At 61.6% G+C, this 18,994-nt stretch overlaps 1 protein-coding gene across 2 annotated transcripts; it reads right to left on the bottom strand.

The window, feature by feature from the left end:
* Nucleotides 1-6,332: 6,332 nt before the first annotated feature.
* On the bottom strand, nucleotides 6,333-18,266 carry BCAM (basal cell adhesion molecule (Lutheran blood group)). 2 transcript variants are annotated; one of them, XM_086690056.1, is made up of 15 exons: nucleotides 18,110-18,266; nucleotides 13,859-13,980; nucleotides 13,036-13,264; nucleotides 12,878-12,948; nucleotides 12,573-12,669; nucleotides 12,295-12,477; nucleotides 11,692-11,828; nucleotides 11,167-11,323; nucleotides 9,042-9,157; nucleotides 8,792-8,933; nucleotides 8,465-8,601; nucleotides 8,136-8,280; nucleotides 7,886-8,030; nucleotides 6,928-7,045; nucleotides 6,333-6,811 (listed from the first exon to the last, which is right to left on the bottom strand). In XM_086690056.1, the coding sequence occupies exons 1-15, from the start codon at nucleotides 18,189-18,191 to the stop codon at nucleotides 6,806-6,808; spliced, it is 1,887 nt and encodes a 628-aa protein (XP_086546182.1). In that variant the 5' UTR covers nucleotides 18,192-18,266; the 3' UTR covers nucleotides 6,333-6,805. The 2 variants fall into 2 exon arrangements, with proteins under 2 accessions (XP_086546182.1, XP_086546183.1); XM_086690057.1 differs by lacking the exons at nucleotides 6,333-6,811; nucleotides 6,928-7,045 and having other exon boundaries at nucleotides 7,882-8,030.
* Nucleotides 18,267-18,994: the final 728 nt, after the last annotated feature.

Genomic DNA, 18,994 nt, shown 5'->3' with positions numbered 1-18,994 from the left:
CGACGTCTCTGTTCCAGCCTCTGTTCTCTGTGGCTCTCGCTCCCCGCCAAACCCCCTGTCCTCTCCTGTATTCGGTCCCTACCTCCCCGTGACCGCGGCCTCCCGCCAGGGGGCAGCACAGACCGGCCCCCCGCGCTCTGCTAGCCCTGCGGGGCTGGGCTAGGGTCGGGCCTCCAGATTCCGCCGGTCCCTCCCCTTGTCCTTGTCCCACTTCTATCTTCCCAGCCTCCTCGCGTCTTTGTGTCTCTCGCTCTGACTCGGCCCCTTTGTCTGTCCCCGGAGGCTCCCGCTCCTCCCCACCCCCACCTACCTCTTCACATTCCTAGGGCTGACCGGGGGAGCTGGTGAGGCCGCCCAGTGTGGCAGGGTGAGGGCGGGAAGCGGGAGGCTGAGGGAGGGGATGCCACTGAGCCCCTGAAATCCCTCCGTTCCCTTTCCTCTAGGGTGAGGGTGTCGCCGATCAGCTGGGCGCAGATGCTTGAGACCTTCTTGTCCCCACCAAGAGGAGCCCCTAGACTTGCCCTCCTTCCCCACAGCACACGCCCCAGCTTTCCTCCCCAAAGGGCGAGATCTCAAGTAGGGGCGACTCTTACTGACCTGCCTTCTCTTGGTAATGATACTATTAATAACCGTATTTAGCACTTACTGTGTGCCACGTACACATTTAAGTGCAGTATATTATCTCAAATAACCCACACCTGACCCTATGTGATAAGGAAACTGAGGCACAGAGAGATGAAAGTGACATGGCCCAACAAAGTTACAAAATGGCAAATCCAGGGGCGCCTGGGTGGCTCAGTCGTTAAGCGTCCGACTTCCGCTCAGGTCGTGATCATGCGGTTCCCAAGCTGGAGCCCCACGTTGCGCTCTGTGCTGACAGCTCAGAGCCTGGAGCCTGCTTCAGATTCTGTCTCCCTCTCTCTGCCCCTCCCCTGCTTTCACTCTGCCTCTCTCTCTCTCTCTCTCTCTAAATTAAATATATATTTTTTAATGGCAAATCCAGATCTGACATATCTTAGTTAATTCCTTCCAAGAATCCCACGGAGGAGACACTGTCGTGATCCCCATCTGACTGAAAAGTGCACTGAGCACGGGGTGGCCATTGGCCCCAAGCCACCCAGCAAGGAAGTAGCAAGCGGGGATTTGAACCCAGGCAGTCCGTGCTCTTATCCTCTCTACCCTACATGTCCTTCAGATAGCATGTATCTCAGGCTTGGCACAAGCCTGGTATGAGCCCAGCTGGATAAATGTGGGTAGTAAATGTGATCTCCCTGGCCTCTCCCCAGTCTGGAGCCAGCCTAGAGGGTCAGGATCTCTGGCTTTTAGTGAGGGCTTTGCCACTAATTTGCTCTGTAATATCCTTGCCTCTGTCCCCACTCCCCTCTCTCCCTTCAACAAAATACCCAGTCCCCAGGGAGATTTCTTCCAGGAAGGGCCCGCAGCACCTGCTCTTTTCTGGCCCTGTCAGTGAGTGAGCTCAGCTTTTCTTTCTGGCTGTTCTTTGTCGGGTATGTTTGAGCCCAGGAGGGAAGCCCCAGGAAGGTAAGCTGGACTTTAACGCCCCTTCACAGGCGGAAGGGGACATACATGAGGCTGCGCACTGCCATGTTGATTGACAAATGCCTGGGTGGGTCTCATGCCTGAGGAGTCAACTTTCAGTGTCGAGAAGTCCCATGGCACTTCGCTGAAGAGCCATAGCCTCCGGGAGGTATAGGCACAAGGCCAAGGTCTTTCTGATAGAGCTTTGAAGTTGGTGCCAAATACTTACCTGCCTGGCAACCTGTAACCTCTTTTTCTTCTTCCAACAGTCTACTACCCTACTACCAAGTTTTCCTATAGGGCATTCCCTACACTCAGTCTTTTTGGTTCAGAGGGAGCCTGATCCTGTCCTGGCCAATCAGTGCATTTGATCCCTTGGCCACTGGGATTGGTTCAAAGGTGGGGGTGGGGCCCATTCCAGTCCAATGGGAATTAGCCCTGAGACTTCCTCTTGAATTAATACTAAAGGAACACAATTTTTTTGATATGACTTTTATTTTGTTTTATTTTGTTGTATTTTATTTTATTTTATTTTATTTTATTTTATTTTATTATTATTTTTTAAGTAGGCTTCACACCCCGACATAGGGCTTGAGTTCAGGGCCCCGATGACAACAGGACTTGAGCTGAGATCAAGAGTCAGATGCTTGGAGTACTTGGGTGGCTCGGTCAGTTAAGTGACTGACTCTTGACTTCAGTTCAGGTCATGATCTCATGGTTCAGTTCATGAGACCGAGCCCCACATTGGGTTGCTTGCTGAGAGTGAGAGCTCAGAACCAGTTTGGGATTCTCTCTCTCTCTGCCCCTCCCACTCTCTCTCTCTCTTTCATTAAATATTTTTTTTTTTAATTTTTTTTCAACGTTTTTTATTTATTTTTGGGACAGAGAGAGACAGAGCATGAACGGGGGAGGGGCAGAGAGAGAGGGAGACACAGAATCGGAAACAGGCTCCAGGCTCCGAGCCATCAGCCCAGAGCCCGACGCGGGGCTCGAACTCACGGACCGCGAGATCGTGACCTGGCTGAAGTCGGACACTTAACCGACTGCGCCACCCAGGCGCCCCTCTCTCTCTCTCTTTCAAAAGAAATAAATAAACTGGGGGAAAAAAAGAAAAAAAGTCAGATGCTTAACTGACTGAGCCACCCAAGCACCCCAGGACAGCTTTCTGATGAGACTATTTGAGCCCCTGGATCCAGCTATGCCTGAAGATAGTCAGCCTGGTTATACGAGTGAATAATTTCCCTTTTCATTTACACGAATTTTTTACTTCCTTTTTTTTTTTTTTTTTTTTTGGTCGTTTGCAGCCAAACATATCCTTACTAATAAAAGCTATGGGAGCCCAAAAAAGGCACAGATTCCTGTAAAGTTGCCAGGGCAGGAAAAGGGGAGTGAAAACTTTTCAGAATCCTTCCAGATGCCCAGGCTTTGAAGGACAGGCAAGCTTTATGACAATGGGGGGAACCGGGAAGGGCATTCCAGGAATAGTAAAGTCACGAAGACACAAGGCAGGGGCATGTGTGAGGGAGGGAGGGGTGGGCTGTGTGTGAGGGGCAACATCTTAGGTCCTAAATGCCGGGCGAAGGGCGGTTCATGCACTTGAGAGCAATAGGGAGCCACAGAAGGTTGTAAACAAGGGTAGTTCACTGCAAACTTGCTTTTACTTCCCGGAGCCCCAGATCCTGCAGGAGATCCCTCTTGCCCCTTCCCCCAGACCCTTGTCCAAGGTGGGGGGGTCAGGCTGAGGGCACAGGCTGCCATCTGTATGCAAATTGCCTGGGACGCCAGACAGATGAGGGACCTTATGCAAATGTACGTCTTCCAGGGAGGAGGGCTGGGACCCTCCTCTCATTAACCCAAGGATCAGGTGCTGAGCACCCCCTTCCTCCCTGGGGTCCCCTCTCTTCCCTCCCCCTAGCCATCTGCTCACGCCCTCTCCAGCTCCCCAGATCCCTCCTGACCAATGTCTGTTCTTACAGTGGTCTCTCTCTCTCCACCTGGTCTCTTCCCTGGACCAAAGGACCCTCTTTTGCTTTTCTCTCTTTCCCTCCATTTTCCTCGGATGATGATACTAATAATAAACACATACCGAAAACATACTCTGTGACAGGCTTTGTAGAAACACTTTGCATGAGGGGCGCCTGGGTGGCGCAGTCGGTTAAGCGTCCGACTTCAGCCAGGTCACGATCTCGCGGTCCGTGAGTTCGAGCCCCGCGTCGGGCTCTGGGCTGATGGCTCAGAGCCTGGAGCCTGTTTCCGATTCTGTGTCTCCCTCTCTCTCTGCCCCTCCCCCGTTCATGCTCTGTCTCTCTCTGTCCCAAAAATAAATAAACGTTGAAAAAAAAATTATAAAAAAAAAAAAAAAAAAGAAACACTTTGCATGGTTATCAAATTCTCTCAACTAGTCTATGACCCTCTATATGTTTCTGCTGTATTTTTTTTTTTAATATTCACTTCTGCCATATAGAAAACAAGAAAACCGCACAAATAAGGAGACAGATAGGTGATGAAACAAAGGATGGAACTGAAGAGGCGACTCACAGGGGCGCCAGGGGGGATGGCTCAGTCAGTTGAGCGTCCACTCTTGATTTCGGCTCCAGTCATAATCTCACGGTTGGTGAGTTCAAGCCCTGTTATCAAGCTCTGCAGTGACAGTATGGAGCCTGCTTGGGATTTCCTCGCGCTCTCTCTCTCTCTCTCTCTCTCTCTCTCTGTCTCCGCCTTCCCCTCTCATGTGCACTCTCTCTCTTGAAATAAATAAATAAACTTAAAAAAAAAAAAAAGAGAAGCAACTCATGGGGCCTGGTAGACTTATTAAGAATAATATGGGGGCGCCTGGGTGGCTCAGTCGGTTGAGCGTCCGACTTCGGCTCAGGTCATGATCTCACAGTGCATGAGTTCGAGCCCCGCGTCGGGCTCTGGGCTGATGGCTCAGAGCCTGGAGCTTGCTTCTGATTCTGTGTCTCCCTCTCTCTCTGCCCCTCCCCCGTTCATGCTCTGTCTCTCTTTGTCTCAAAAATAAATAGACGTTAAAAAAAAAATTAAAAAAAAAAGAATAATTTGAACATAGGGGCGTCTGGCTGGCTCAGTTGGTAGAACTCACAACTCTTGATCTCAGGGTGGTGAGTTCAAGCCCCACCTTGGGCGTGGGAGCCGACTTAAAGAAAAAAGTAACCTGCACAAAAATGATTTCAACATTTATTTATTTTTGGGACAGAGAGAGACAGAGCATGAACAGGGGAGGGGCAGAGAGAGAGGGAGACACAGAATCGGAAACAGGCTCCAGGCTCTGAGCCATCAGCCCAGAGCCTGACGCGGGGCTCGAACCCACTGACCGCGAGATCGTGACCTGGCTGAAGTCGGACGCTTAACCGACTGCGCCACCCAGGCGCCCCAAAAATGATTTCAATATAGATGGGAAGGATGGAAGGGTCGAGGCAGCCCCAAGTGTCTGTGTGTCCATAGGCGCTTCTTGTTGGTGACCCCCAGCTTTGTTCCCTGACGCCTGTGCCCAAGCCATGGAGGTAAACGCCATGGCTGGCAAGCAGGTTTTCAAACAGCTACAGTCATGGCTAGGGGCGTTTGCCCCCACGTGGCCCTGACACCCTTTTGGGTGCAGAACCCCCTGGTTCACCCTCCACCGTGAGCATCAGAGCCATGCCGTGAGACACGATTTCAGAGCTGTGTGTGTCCCAGAACTCAGGTGGTGGGGACCTTTGATCACTCGTGCCCTGATCTAAGTGGGTTAACCCACCTCTTCTCTCCAGCTTCTCTCATTTGTTTTAAGCTGATTCAATAAACAGTGGGATCCGAGCATCTTAATTAGGCCGGTGAGCTCTTCTGTACCGGGGGACCCCGAAGTGCTGCTCGGTCGCCTACCAGGAGACTCCCATAGCAGCTCGCCAGTTTCCCACGGTGATGGACCCCACTTTGTCCATTTTGTGGATGAACAAACTAAGGACAGAGAAGCAGAACCACTTGCCCGAGACTGGAGGCCAGAGGGCAGAGACCTCCCGGCATGCGCATGCCTTATGGTGGCCCTCCACTGGCCAGATGTGACTGCTCTCCATTTGATGGGCTCCGGGAGGTGGCCCCTCGGCCAAGGTCACACATACCCATCTCCCACCCCCCTCCCGCTGCTTCTCAGCTGCTCCTTTCGGCCTTGTTTTCTTTCCCTTTCTGACGGTACTTGTCTTTGAGTCCCAGTTCTCTGGCTCTCCTTGTCCCTGTTTGTCCGTCTCTGCCTCTCTCTCCCCAGATCTCTGTCTCGCTCTTATCTCCTCTGAGCTTCTGCGGTCCACCCCCTTCCCCACCTCCCCTTCTTTCCATCTCTCTCTCAAATCGCTCTTCCTTAGCCTCAGGGAGTCTAACCGGCCTCACTGTTTTTGCTATCTCTCTTCTCTGCCCCGGAAACCCTTCTGTGGGTTCCTCTAAGCCACCCCTCCTTCCCTAGGGAACCCTCCGTTGCAAACACCATGCCTCCCCCGGAGGGCGCGGCTCCACCCTAATTCCATCCCCTCCACAGCTCCCCCCCATCCTGCAGCTTCAATTCCCTCGGGCTCTGCAAGACAGATTTGAGAATTTTCCTTATGGGAAGAGCACCCCATCCTCCAAGAGGGCGCCGGTTCTCAGCGCCCTCTGAACCCTTGGCGCCTCACTCTTCCACCCTCTTTCTTATTCTTTCTCCGTGACATCAGACTTCTCCCAGGTCTTGCAAGGAGGGTGGGGGCCGGGAGTGTCACCTGCGCCCCCTTCCCGTCTCGTCCCCCACAGGAGGCTCTGCCCACAGCCTGGCGTGATGTGACAGACAGCATTTATTCCGGACTCCAGTGTCCACAGATGATGGGAGCTGGGGTGGGGGCAGGGGCCCGGATCCAGTGTCGGACTACGCAGTAGGACGTCAGGTGGGGTGGGGGACCGGTAACGGGGGCGGGAGGTAAAACTCGCCCGAGCCGGCCGACCCTCAGAGCCGTGGAGCCTCGGAGCCTCGTCCTGTCCCGGGCCAGGTCCCGGGCTTGGGTCCAGGAGCTATTCTGGGGCCTGAGAGTCACATTCCCTGGAGGAAGGTCCCCTCCTCCCCACCGCCCCTCCCCCCCTCCCCGCAGCAGTGGCTGCTGTAGGTCCCTGCCCAGCCTGCAGAGGAAGGAAGGGAAGGGAGGGCCGGGGAGAAGTGGGAAGGTGGGGGCGGGCGGAGGCGTGAGCAGGCCTGGTTCTCTGACGCTGATTCTCTGATGTCGGGTCTAGTGCAGCCTCTCGGAGGCCCTTGGGCTCAGCACTGGGGACGAGGTAGAGAGGTCAGCCTGCGCCTGTGCTCACGAGGGCCGTTCCACCCCTCCCCGCCTCCCCGCAGCTCTCCCCACCGGCCATCAGGGTGCCCAGGCCCTCACCCACCTCATCTCCGAAGCCCCCGCTGCCATGCCTGGCTCCTCCAGAGGCGCCTCCTGTGAGAAGACCTGTCTGCTCAGGCCGCTCCGACCCTGAGTGGCTCAGCTCTGGCTCCCCAGGTGGCCTGGGAGAGGAGAAGGCACGTTGGAGGCGGTCACGCCTGGGGGAAGGACCGAGGATGGGGCTCTTCCGGTTGGGATGGCCTTGGGGGATGGGGTGGGGGGTGGTAAAGGCTTTGGGGTTAGGGACGGGTGGGCAGGACGCTGTAGGAGTTGGAGATGGGTCTGGAGGTGGCTACGAATTGGAGCGGAGGGTGGCCGTGAGCTCAGGCTCAGGAGAGGTTAGATAGAGACGAAATCAGTCAGGAATGGGAATGAGGTGGGGAGCCTGGGAACGAGGTCGGTTAAGCGACTCAGTCTTGGTTTCAGCTCAGGTCGTGAGCCCCGCGGTTCGTGAGATCGAGCCCCGTGTCTGGCTCTGCACTGACAGTGCGGAGCCTGCTGGGGATTCTCTTTATCCCTCTCTCTCTGCCCCTCCCCTGCTCACAATCTCTCTCTCTCTCTCAAAACAAATAAACTTAAAAAAAAAGGGGGGGGATGGGAACGAGGGAAGCATGGAGGGGAGGGGCCGGAGATGCAGTTGAGGGAGACACCGGGCTTCAGAGCGAGGTTAGGGGTGTGGCGGGGACTGGCGCTGAGGGTTGGAGAGGTTGAGGTTGGCTACAAACCGGGTTTGGGGTTGGGGCTGTCTGGGCATGTGTTCGGGGTCTGGGGTTGAATATGAGATGCGGGTCGGGGTTGGGGTCAGGGCCGGGGATGTGTTTGGGTCTGGGGTTGAGGACAGGAGGGAGCTGAGGCTGGCCACGTGGGCTGGGTTCGGGGTTCAGGCTGGAGGCGAAGTCAGAGTCGGGTGCAGGGGTGGGGTCGGGTCACAGAAGTCAATTCCAGGGTTGCAGGCCACTCACGGAGCCCCCTTTTCCCCCTGCCGGCAGCAGCCGGGGCGACCCTTGCGTCTCATGCAATAAAAGGCAGCAACGACAAGGAGCAGGAGGCCCACGCTGACGGCCACGGCCATGACAGCCACTCCGGCCTGGGAAGTCTGGGGCGCCACTGCAGGGACAGGACGGAGGAGGAGGGGGTCAGCCAGCGGTGCTCTGTCTGTCCCCCCGCCAGGGTCCTGTGCACAACCCCACCCACCACCACCAAGTTCCTCACCAGAGCCGAAGTGAAACACGTGCAGGGCGTTCCCGTGGGGGTTGGAGGCCTCACAGGAGACCCCGTCTCTGCTCAGGGCACTGGTCACCTTCAGGGTCAGGGAGCTGCTCACCCAGCCCTGCCCTCCGGGGGCCGGCTCTGCTGGCTGTGGAGGCTTGGGTCAGCCCCGGCCCGTGGGCTCAAGGGCTCGGGTGAGGGCAGAGGTGAAGACGGCCAGTCTCCCGGGGGAGTGGCTGGCCGCGATCGGGGAGAGGGCAGGATTCCCCAAGGGGCTTGGGGGAGGGCGCCTGGGTCCCGCAGGGCTCGGGATGGGGGGGAAGGTCCCTTACACTGCCCCCCAGCTGGCTCCAGCTGAGTTTGGGCTCCGGGTAGCCGCGGGCAGAGCAGACCAGCCTGACTTCGTCTCCTTCCCTCCAGCTGCCCTCACTCCTGGGCTGGGTCTCTTCTGCCCTTAATTCTGGTGGCCCTGTGGGTGGCGGTGGGGGGAGAGCGGGAGGCCCATCGGAGAAGGGGAAGGAGGGGGACAGAAAGACAAGGGCAGAGGGGACAGGAACAGAAGACAGAGGCACCAGCCGTGGACCCGTCTCATTTGTCCCGCTCCCCCACCCCCCAGCCGCCCGCCCGCTGTCCCCCACCAAACCTGCCCCATCCCGAACCTTGGACCAGCAGCTTGAAGCTCTGGGCGCGGCTGAGGAGGGGGACGGTGGGCATGGAGGCCTCACAGATGTAGGTGCCCGCAGAATCGAAGGTGATGGAGCTCAGAGAGAGCGTGGGGCCGTTCCCCAGGGGGATTGAGTCCTGGCAGGGAGAGGAGGAGGCGGCCAGGCGGGTGTGAGGGAGGGGTCGAGAGACGGGAGAGGGTGCAGGCTGAGGGTCCCCAGGCCGCGGGGCTCCTTTCTCTCTCACCTTGGTCCAGCGCAGGGCAGGCGTGGGCAGACCTTGCACGGAGCAGTTCACGGCTGTGCTGTTGCCCAAGGGTAAGGAAAGTTCCTCCCTGGTGCTGAGCTCAAGGGGGTCCAGGTCTGGAGGCGGGGACAGACTGTCACCTTCCCCAGACCCTCACCCACTCGGCTTAGGGGCTCTCTAGGGCGACCGGGTGGCGGGGGGGGGGGGGGCGCAGATGTGAGTGTACAACCAGAAGAAGAGCTTGTCAGGTGTTTCTCCTTGTTTTCTCTCTCTCCACGGACTTTCCAGGCTCCCATCCAGGCCAAGCCTTGAGCCCACATCTAACTCGAAAACACAGGCCCCATCTCAGCCACCTTCTTCCAGAGCCGATGACTGGGCCCACAGTTAATGCATGACCGGTCGGGGGGGGGGGGTGGTGACAAGGTGTTCCTTCTCGGATTGACCACCCAAACCCCTCTACCCATCTTTTCATCGAGCCCCTGTCTGCCCTGCCTTCAAAATGGACCTTCCCACTTCTCTCCGTCTCTGACGTCCGGGTCCGACTGCCCGGACCACCTTGCAGCCACCTCCTCACCGGTGTCCCCGCTGGCCAGGCTTCCTCCCCTGAGCTGCCAGACGGATCTTTTCGAACCACACACCCACCCGTCAGCCCTGCCCTCCGTGTGAAATCTCGCAGTGGTTACCCAGTATATAGAGACCAAATTCTTTGGTAAAGCCCCCAGGATCCTGCTTGGTCTGACCTCTACCTACCTCCTCAACCTCACTTCTCACCGCACGCCCACCCCCAACCTTTGTCCCAAACACCAGCTACCCTACTCTCTTGGTTTCTCTCCAGTACGCCATGTTGGGTCCTGCCTCGGGGCCTTCGCACCTGCTGTTCCCCCGGCCTGGGAGCTCCTCTTCCGGCTCTTCGTGTTTCTGATTCCATTCTTTGGTTTTCCCAAACGGCCCCTTCTCAGGGAGGCCTCTCTGTCCCCCCGTGGTGGACACTGAGATTTCCCCTCTAGCGCTGAAGGATTTGTTCTCCCCCAGCTGTTGAGAAGGATGTCAGCTGTCAGCCCTCAGCTGTCAGCCCTCTCTGGGAACTGCCTCAGCTGCGGAGAGCCCCTCGCTCAAGGTCATGCCCCCTTCCTCGGGCAGGCCACGTGCAATGCCCGGTTGGTGTGGGGTTATGAAGGCCCAGCTCCCTTACCCCCAAGTGGGGCCATCCCAGCTTCCTCAGCACCCTGCAGGGCCGACTGAGACCTTTAGACTACAACTGAGACCAATCTTCTGCCTCTGCCCAGTCCTGCTTCCGTGCCCTCCCCAGCCTCCACTCCAGCCTCCATCGGTGGGGATCCCAAGGCGCTTCCCATAAACCTCCTGCCTGCATCTCTCTGAGTCCGAATCTGCTCCCTGGGGACGGAGACAGAGGGAGCCTGCACCATCCTCCATCTAGAACAGTCCCCGCTCGCCTGGCCAGTCCCTCATCCCCTCACTCTGCGTCAGTCCCTATAGGGGCTCCATCGCTACCCAAAGCACCTTGTTCAGCATTCACCACCTGTCTCCCCTACTTGACCGAGATCTCTGTGAAGGTGGGGGCTGGGCTGTCTCGTTCATAGATGTCTCCCCAGCCCTGGTCACGGGGTCTAGCCCCAGGAAAGGAGGCAGAAGGAGGGCCAAGGAGGAGCAGGGCCTTTGCACAGCGCTCAGGTGCAAGGAGACTCAGAAAGAAGGCTTTCTAGAAGGCTGGAAAGTGGATGGTAGAAAGCAGGGGTGTTAACCTGGAAACGAGAGGAGCTCGCCTGGGATGAGGAGACTGCCTTGGTGGGGAGATGGGTCAGCCAAAGGCGCGGCCAGCCAGTTGGGCCTTGAAGGCCGGGGTGGATCGGGGCACTCGGGAGCCACGGCCGGTTCAGAGTGGGGGGATATCAGGTGTGTGCTTTGGAGTGAGCTCTCTGGCCGCTTCGTATGGGAGACTGGAGGGGGCTGGGGCTGGGGCAGGCACGCAGGGGGCAGAGGGGACCATCCAGACCAGGACGAGGACCCCAGAAGTGGAAAGGGTTGCCGGCGGGGCTGTGTGGGGGTGAGGGCGAGGAGGCCGCTGGTGCCGGGGTCCCCCTGCCCATCCCCCCGGGATGCTCACAGGCCACGCGCAGCTCCAGGGTTTTGGAGAGCTCCGCGTCCTCAGCAGCGTCGTAGTCCTCCACCCTGCAGCCGTAGGTCCCGCTCTGGCCCCGCTGAACCCCCTCCAGGGTCAAGTTCCCCTCAAGATTTGTTTTCAGCACGTCCTCCTGCTTGTCCTGGGTGACCAGGGATGAGGAACCCGGCTCAGGAGCCGCCCTGGTCCGGGGGTGGGGGCGGGGGTCATGCTGGGTCGGGGTCAACCGGGTCAGAGTCAGGGGTCACCGGGTTAGCATCGTGCTAGATCGGAGCCCACTCAAGCAAGGGGGCAGAGGCCCTGCCAGGCCAGGGGCCACCCCGGCTGGGTATCGAGCTGAGTTAGGACTCTCTCAAGTCAGGGCTCAGAGGTCCTGTGAGCTCCTGGGTCAACAGGCAGGCGCCTCGCTAAGCCGGGGGCCACCCAGGTGAAAGGTCAGAAGTCGGCGGGGGCCAATATGTCACAGAGGTCAGGGGCCAGGACTTCCAAAGGAACGACGGGGTGAGTCACCTGAAGGCGGAAGAATGTATATTCCGGGTTGGGGCTGCCGTCCCCCCGGCAAAACAGCTGGACGGAGTCCCCCTCGCGTACCCAGCCCTCGGTGGTGGAGGGGCTGTCCACCCAGAAATGCACGTGTTCCGTGGGATCTAAGAGAAAGGGCAAAGGGGAAGACGGGTCAGGGCAGACTCACGGTCAGGGTCGAGGGTAGGTCAGGTCAAGGGTAAAAGGCAAGGGCTGGGTTAGGGGAGAGAGGTCAGGCCCCAGCCAAGGGGAAGGCTGCGGTCGGTCAAAGGGTAGAGGTCACATCTGTCATAGCTCAGGTTCCCGCTTATTCTGAGTTCAGCGACCAGAGAGGTCAGAGGTGGAGCTGAGCTGAGAGTGCAGGTCAAGGGTCAGAGGTCGGCGTGGGGGACCCCGAGCTGGTGTGAGAGGGCAGGGCGTAGGTGTGAGAGGTGCGAGGCTCTGTGGGCCTCCGGGCACTCGAGGCGGTCAGAGGTCAGGACGGGGGGGGGGGGGGGGGGGGGGGGGGGGTTGCCTGGAGGGCTTGCGGGGCCAGGCCTCAGGGATGTGAGGGGGCCGCGGCCGGGGAGGTGGGGACCAGCCTGGACTCACAGTGCAGGGTGAGGCGGAAGGCAGGGCTGTCCAGGTGGCCGTGCTGGCCCGCGGGCAGGTGATAGCGCACGGAGCAATGGAAGCTGGCGTCCCGGTCGGCCTTGTGGAGCCGCAGGTAGAGGGTGCTGGTGAGAGACTGCAGGCCTGAGGCCTCCCGCACCGTGCGGCTGGTCATGTAGCCGGCTGGCAGAGAGGGAGGAGGCGGCGGGTCAGCCAGCCCCCCCCCCGCCACCACCCGGCGCCGTCCCGCGTCCAGCTGGGCTCCCGCGCCCGCTCACCTGAGTTCACCTCCATGGGCACCTCCAGCCGCTGCCCGTTCCGGTACCACGTGATCTGGGGGGCCGGGTTCCCGTTCCGGCTGTTGCAGGTGGCGATCTAAGGCAGACACAGGCGTGGCCCTGGGCCCTGAGGTCGGTGCGGGGGGCGGGGAGGGGGCCCTCTTTCCTGGGGACTTCTCCTCGCTCCGGATACAGGAGTCTCTCCTCCCCCAGGATGCAGGAGTGCAAACCTCCCCCACCTCCCAGCCCCCTCACCCCCGTCCCCCCCACCCCCGACCCTGGAATTGAGGTCCAGCCCGAGGTACCTCCTGGGCAAAGTCATCCACCACAGACAGGATCCCTTTGTTGGGGGAGACCTCGGTGGCCTCTGGTTTTGCTGTGGGGGAGACGGTCGGGTCAGGAGCCCCTCTCCTGGGCGCTCGCCCACCCGCCTCTTCCGTGGGGGGGGCCCGCAGACACTCACCGAACATGTGGAGCCGCGTGGTGGCCTCGGCGCTGCCCGCCGCGCCCGCCTTCACCACGCACACATAGTTCCGCTCGTCGCCCACCTGGGCCTCGGTCAGCACCAGGCGCCCCCGGGCGTCCAGCTGGTACGGGGGGCTGCGGCCCCGAGAGTCATGCACCGTGCCCTGCAGCTCGGAGCCCTGCAGCTCGGCCGAGGCCAGGCGGTGGCGGACCCCAGAGCGGTCTGCCTGTGGGCGGCGGTGGGGGGGGGCTCAGCTCCAGGCCGCCTGGCCTGCCTCCCCCAGTGTCTCTTTATCTCTCTCCGCGACCTTTTCCATCTGCTGCTCTCTGGGTCACCTGCCTCCTCTTGTCACCTCCCTCCGGTCCCCTGTTCCCTGGCCTGCGTGTGGGTTTCCTCTCCCCAGGTCCAGGTCCCTTGTTCTCCATCACACTCTGTTCTTATCTCTCTTCCTCTCTCTGTCTCCCTCTCCAGCCCTGTGTCTCTGCCTCTTATCTCCTCTTTTTTCCTCTCTCCTTCTAGTCCTGCACCCCTGGGGTCTCCCGCTATCTCCTTGTCTGTCTCTGAATGGTCTCTCTCTGGAGCCTGCGCTCTGAACGGGGCGACTTCTTTCTAGTCTCAGCTGTGCCCAGACACCAGGGGACCTTGGAGTGTCCTTCCCCTGGCGGGGGTCTCAATTTCCCCATCTGTAAAATGGAAAGGCAGCTGGATGGAGCCCTTAGGTCCTTTGGGCTCTGAGGAGGGAACGCACGTTTGCAGCCCTGTGGTGCCCTGACCCCCAGGCCCCTTGGCCACCCTCTGGCCCCCAGCCTGCAGCACTCACCAGGAACCATTCCAGCACAAAATGGTCGTGGGCCCCCAGGGGGGTGCAGTTCAGGGCGACGGGCTCCCCTTTCATCACCTCCACCAGGGAAGGCACGGATAAGTGGACCTCGGCCTGGGCACCTACAGGAGAGCCACTGAGCTCTTTCTGCCTCTGTTGGGGACAGCCCTCCAGACAGAGCCCCTCCTCCCCCAGGTCCCAGGAGTCCTGGCTCCCAGTGCCCTCCTCCCTCAGACCCAGGAGTCCTGGCTCCCAGTGCCCTCCTCCCTCAGACCCAGGAGTCCTGGCTCCCAGTGCCCTCCTCCCTCAGACCCAGGAGTCCTGGCTCCCAGTGCCCTCCTCCCTCAGACCCAGGAGTCCTGGCTCCCAGTGCCCTCCTCCCTCAGACCCAGGAGTCCTGGCTCCCAGTGCCCTCCTCCCTCAGACCCAGGAGTCCTGGCTCCCAGTGCCCTCCTCCCTCAGACCCAGGAGTCCTGGCTCCCAGTGCCCTCCTCCCTCAGACCCAGGAGTCCTGGCTCCCAGTGCCCTCCTCCCTCAGACCCAGGAGTCCTGGCTCCCAGTGCCCTCCTCCCTCAGACCCAGGAGTCCTGGCTCCCAGTGCCCTCCTCCCTCAGACCCAGGAGTCCTGGCTCCCAGTGCCCTCCTCCCTCAGACCCAGGAGTCCTGGCTCCCAGTGCCCTCCTCCCCCAGGTCCCAGGAGTCCTGGCTCCCAGTGCCCTCCTCCCTCAGACCCAGGAGTCCTGGCTCCCAGTGCCCTCCTCCCTCAGACCCAGGAGTCCTGGCTCCCAGTGCCCTCCTCCCTCAGACCCAGGAGTCCTGGCTCCCAGTGCCCTCCTCCCTCAGACCCAGGAGTCCTGGCTCCCAGTGCCCTCCTCCCTCAGACCCAGGAGTCCTGGCTCCCAGTGCCCTCCTCCCTCAGACCCAGGAGTCCTGGCTCCCAGTGCCCTCCTCCCTCAGACCCAGGAGTCCTGGCTCCCAGTGCCCTCCTCCCTCAGACCCAGGAGTCCTGGCTCCCAGTGCCCTCCTCCCTCAGACCCAGGAGTCCTGGCTCCCAGTGCCCTCCTCCCTCAGACCCAGGAGTCCTGGCTCCCAGTGCCCTCCTCCCTCAGACCCAGGAGTCCTGGCTCCCAGTGCCCTCCTCCCTCAGACCCAGGAGTCCTGGCTCCCAGTGCCCTCCTCCCCCAGGTCCCAGGAGTCCTGGCTCCCAGTGCCCTCCTCCCTCAGACCCAGGAGTCCTGGCTCCCAGTGCCCTCCTCCCTCAGACCCAGGAGTCCTGGCTCCCAGTGCCCTCCTCCCTCAGACCCAGGAGTCCTGGCTCCCAGTGCCCTCCTCCCTCAGACCCAGGAGTCCTGGCTCCCAGTGCCCTCCTCCCTCAGACCCAGGAGTCCTGGCTCCCAGTGCCCTCCTCCCTCAGACCCAGGAGTCCTGGCTCCCAGTGCCCTCCTCCCTCAGACCCAGGAGTCCTGGCTCCCAGTGCCCTCCTCCCTCAGACCCAGGAGTCCTGGCTCCCAGTGCCCTCCTCCCTCAGACCCAGGAGTCCTGGCTCCCAGTGCCCTCCTCCCTCAGACCCAGGAGTCCTGGCTCCCAGTGCCCTCCTCCCTCAGACCCAGGAGTCCTGGCTCCCAGTGCCCTCCTCCCTCAGACCCAGGAGTCCTGGCTCCCAGTGCCCTCCTCCCTCAGACCCAGGAGTCCTGGCTCCCAGTGCCCTCCTCCCTCAGACCCAGGAGTCCTGGCTCCCAGTGCCCTCCTCCCTCAGACCCAGGAGTCCTGGCTCCCAGTGCCCTCCTCCCCCAGGTCCCAGGAGTCCTGGCTCCCAGTGCCCTCCTCCCTCAGACCCAGGAGTCCTGGCTCCCAGTGCCCTCCTCCCTCAGACCCAGGAGTCCTGGCTCCCAGTGCCCTCCTCCCTCAGACCCAGGAGTCCTGGCTCCCAGTGCCCTCCTCCCTCAGACCCAGGAGTCCTGGCTCCCAGTGCCCTCCTCCCTCAGACCCAGGAGTCCTGGCTCCCAGTGCCCTCCTCCCTCAGACCCAGGAGTCCTGGCTCCCAGTGCCCTCCTCCCTCAGACCCAGGAGTCCTGGCTCCCAGTGCCCTCCTCCCTCAGACCCAGGAGTCCTGGCTCCCAGTGCCCTCCTCCCTCAGACCCAGGAGTCCTGGCTCCCAGTGCCCTCCTCCCTCAGACCCAGGAGTCCTGGCTCCCAGTGCCCTCCTCCCTCAGACCCAGGAGTCCTGGCTCCCAGTGCCCTCCTCCCTCAGACCCAGGAGTCCTGGCTCCCAGTGCCCTCCTCCCTCAGACCCAGGAGTCCTGGCTCCCAGTGCCCTCCTCCCTCAGACCCAGGAGTCCTGGCTCCCAGTGCCCTCCTCCCTCAGACCCAGGAGTCCTGGCTCCCAGTGCCCTCCTCCCCCAGGTCCCAGGAGTCCTGGCTCCCAGTGCCCTCCTCCCTCAGACCCAGGAGTCCTGGCTCCCAGTGCCCTCCTCCCTCAGACCCAGGAGTCCTGGCTCCCAGTGCCCTCCTCCCTCAGACCCAGGAGTCCTGGCTCCCAGTGCCCTCCTCCCTCAGACCCAGGAGTCCTGGCTCCCAGTGCCCTCCTCCCTCAGACCCAGGAGTCCTGGCTCCCAGTGCCCTCCTCCCTCAGACCCAGGAGTCCTGGCTCCCAGTGCCCTCCTCCCTCAGACCCAGGGTCCAGGACCCCAGCCCCTCCTCCCTCCCATCAGCATTTGTCTCCATCTCTCTCCACAGGACTACGGGCTCCTCCCCCGGGCCACACAGGGCCCTGGCTGCTTCTATCCAATCCTCCTGGGGTAAGACCGCACCTGTCCTTGTGTTTTGCACTAGACCAGCCGCCCCCCAAGGGCAGGGCCAGCTCTGGCTCATCCCTTGGCCTCCAGCACCCTGCGCAGGGCCTGGCACGTCGCCAGGGATCTGTGTCTCTCACTCTGGGTCTCCATCTCTAGTCCCACAGTCTCTGCCTCTCTGTCAGCCTGACAGTCTGTCTCCGTCTCTCTCAGCCCCTGGGTCTCTGTCAGGAGTCGGGGGCCGGGGCTGCAGCTGAGGCAGAATGGGTGTGTGGGGGCGGTCAGGGGGGACAGGGCTGGGCAGGTTTCAGGAATGTGGGAGGGACAGGCTGGCCCAGACCTGCCCGGCCTGGCACCAGATCCCCCTACCCACCCCTTGGCCCCTCTGCCTCTTTGCCGAGCAGGGAAGGGGATAAGGTGTGTCCCCTCCGATTAGGCGAGCGGTGAGGCCCAGGATGGCGGGTCCTGAGGGAGAAGGGAGCGGGAGTGGGGGCGGCTGGACTCCTGTCCCAGGATCCTGGCAGACAGAGCTGTTCCCATTGGGGAAACCATGCTCTCTCACCCTCTGGGCTGGCATCCTGGCATCAGCTCTCACTTCTGAGAACCTCCCTTTCCTTCCCCGCCCAGCTTGACCCAGCCCTGCCCCTGGGGACCCACCACTTGCCATGCTTGTGCCAGGGGCCTGGATTCCCAGGCACCCACCTCCGGCCCAGGCCTGTCCCAGGGGAGGGGTGTGGGGCCAGGCTGGTGCCTGGGGCTAGTCTGAGCAACAGACAGGAGGAGGATGGAGAGATCTCTCTGTCCCTGGCTGCCAGCCCCTCAAGGCCTCCTCCCCATCCCACCACCACGCAGGTGTGTGGATTTATCTGGAACCCAGGAAGAGGGCACGGTCACTCGGAAACACTGTTCCGCCGTCACTGCCCAGGGCCAGCGCTCCAGCCCTTCCGCGAGGGAGGGGAGTTCTTTAGAGCCTGGCTCTGAGTCCAGATCGGGGGGAAGCCTCAAACGCATGTGGTTCCCTGCGATCCAGCTGGAAGGTCCCCGACCCTCGCAAAACTTGAGAACCTTTCAGAGGGAAGCCCTGGGGTTTTGGTCTCCTGTGTCCTGGGGAAGCCACTCCGGCCACTGGAGGCCTGGACCTTTGGGTCTGAGGAAGCAGGAGTCCCGGGACTCCGATTCCAGGGGCTGAGGGCCCCTTCGCTCCTTGGTCCCGAGCGCGGAGGGGGCTGGCTTCTCAGGTGGTGACTAACCCGCTGCCTGCCGGCGTCTGCCCAGCCCCTCTGCCGGGCCGTCCCCAGCTCGCTCGTTGGGAAGGGTATCCCCCGTGCTCCCGTATCCCTCCTCCCCGGGGCTCCCACGTTTGGCTTCCTGGGGTCGAGGAGATCCCCTTCCCCCTTCCCTTTCCCGGGGTCCCCAGGGGCCGCCCCCAGCGGCTCCCTGCTCTCTGCCTCGGCCGTACCTGGGTGCGCCCCCAGCAGGAGCGCGAGCACCAGCAGCCTGGGGGCCCTGCGCGCCCCGGCCCGGGCGTCCGGGGGCTCCATGTTCGCGGCGGCGGCAGCGGGGCGGCGATTGCCCGGGCTGCGGCTCCGGCGGCCGCGGGGCTGGGAGCGATCAGGCCCCGCCCCTGGCAGCCCCGCCCCGCCCCGCCCTCCCGAGCCCCCCCTTGAGTCCCCCCCCCCCACCTCAAACCCGGGCGCCCCGCCAAGACCTCCCACTGCCCGGAGCGGACCTCCCAGCGCCCGGCCCCGGGCCCGGAGCGGGGCTCCCTCTGCCCCCAAGCTCTGGGCTGCCTGGCTCGGGCTGACCGGTGCCCGCGGCGGCGGTGGCCTGACCGACCAGTCTAACCAGTGTCTTGGGCTGTGACCTCACCACCCCGCTGCGGCCGCCATCCCCCCTAATTCGGACCAGGGGTCATCACGGCAGGTGACCGGGGCTTGCCCAGTTGATTTTACCCAGCTGACCCCGCACGACCAGTGAGTGGCCTGCACTGGCCTCTCCCAGGGTAACCGGTGGTTCCCAGCATGACCGGGGGCTTGCACTCCCCTCTCCCGGTACAATCAGCGGTGCCCCGCCTGATCGGTGGCCTAGAGCAGCTTCCTCCAGGGTGCCTGGTGAGGCTCTTCCCTGGAGCCCGTGCTAGGGGCTGCTTTCCTGTCTGACCAGTGGCCTGGAACCCATCAGTTCAATCTCTTAAATTTCACGGCCTTCAAACCTCAGTTCAGCCCGGGTCTCTGTGATGATGGGGGGAGGGGTGGGGAGAGCGAGTGCTGTGGGGTGCTCTTTCCTGGGCTCTCCTCCACTCCGTAGGGCCCTCCCTCCCTTCTCCCCATCCAGGGAATCCCAG

The sequence above is a fragment of the Puma concolor genome, chromosome E2, assembly GCF_028749965.1.
Source record: "Puma concolor isolate L17-30 chromosome E2, mPumCon1.1.hap2, whole genome shotgun sequence".
Classification (NCBI taxonomy): domain Eukaryota; kingdom Metazoa; phylum Chordata; class Mammalia; order Carnivora; family Felidae; genus Puma; species Puma concolor.
This window is presented reverse-complemented; position numbering and strand designations above follow the sequence as displayed.

Bases quoted from the DNA above. Each gene is read 5' to 3' on its own strand.
- BCAM (XM_086690056.1), bottom strand. From the start codon at position 18,191: ATGGAGCCCCCGGACGCCCGGGCCGGGGCGCGCAGGGCCCCCAGGCTG. The intron at 11,829-12,294 runs GTGAGTCCAGGC...CCTTTCTCTTAG, and splicing joins CTTCCGCCTCACCCTGCACT to ATCCCACGGAACACGTGCAT. The intron at 8,281-8,464 runs GTAAGGGACCTT...AAGCCTCCACAG, and splicing joins GGAGCCAGCTGGGGGGCAGT to CCAGCAGAGCCGGCCCCCGG.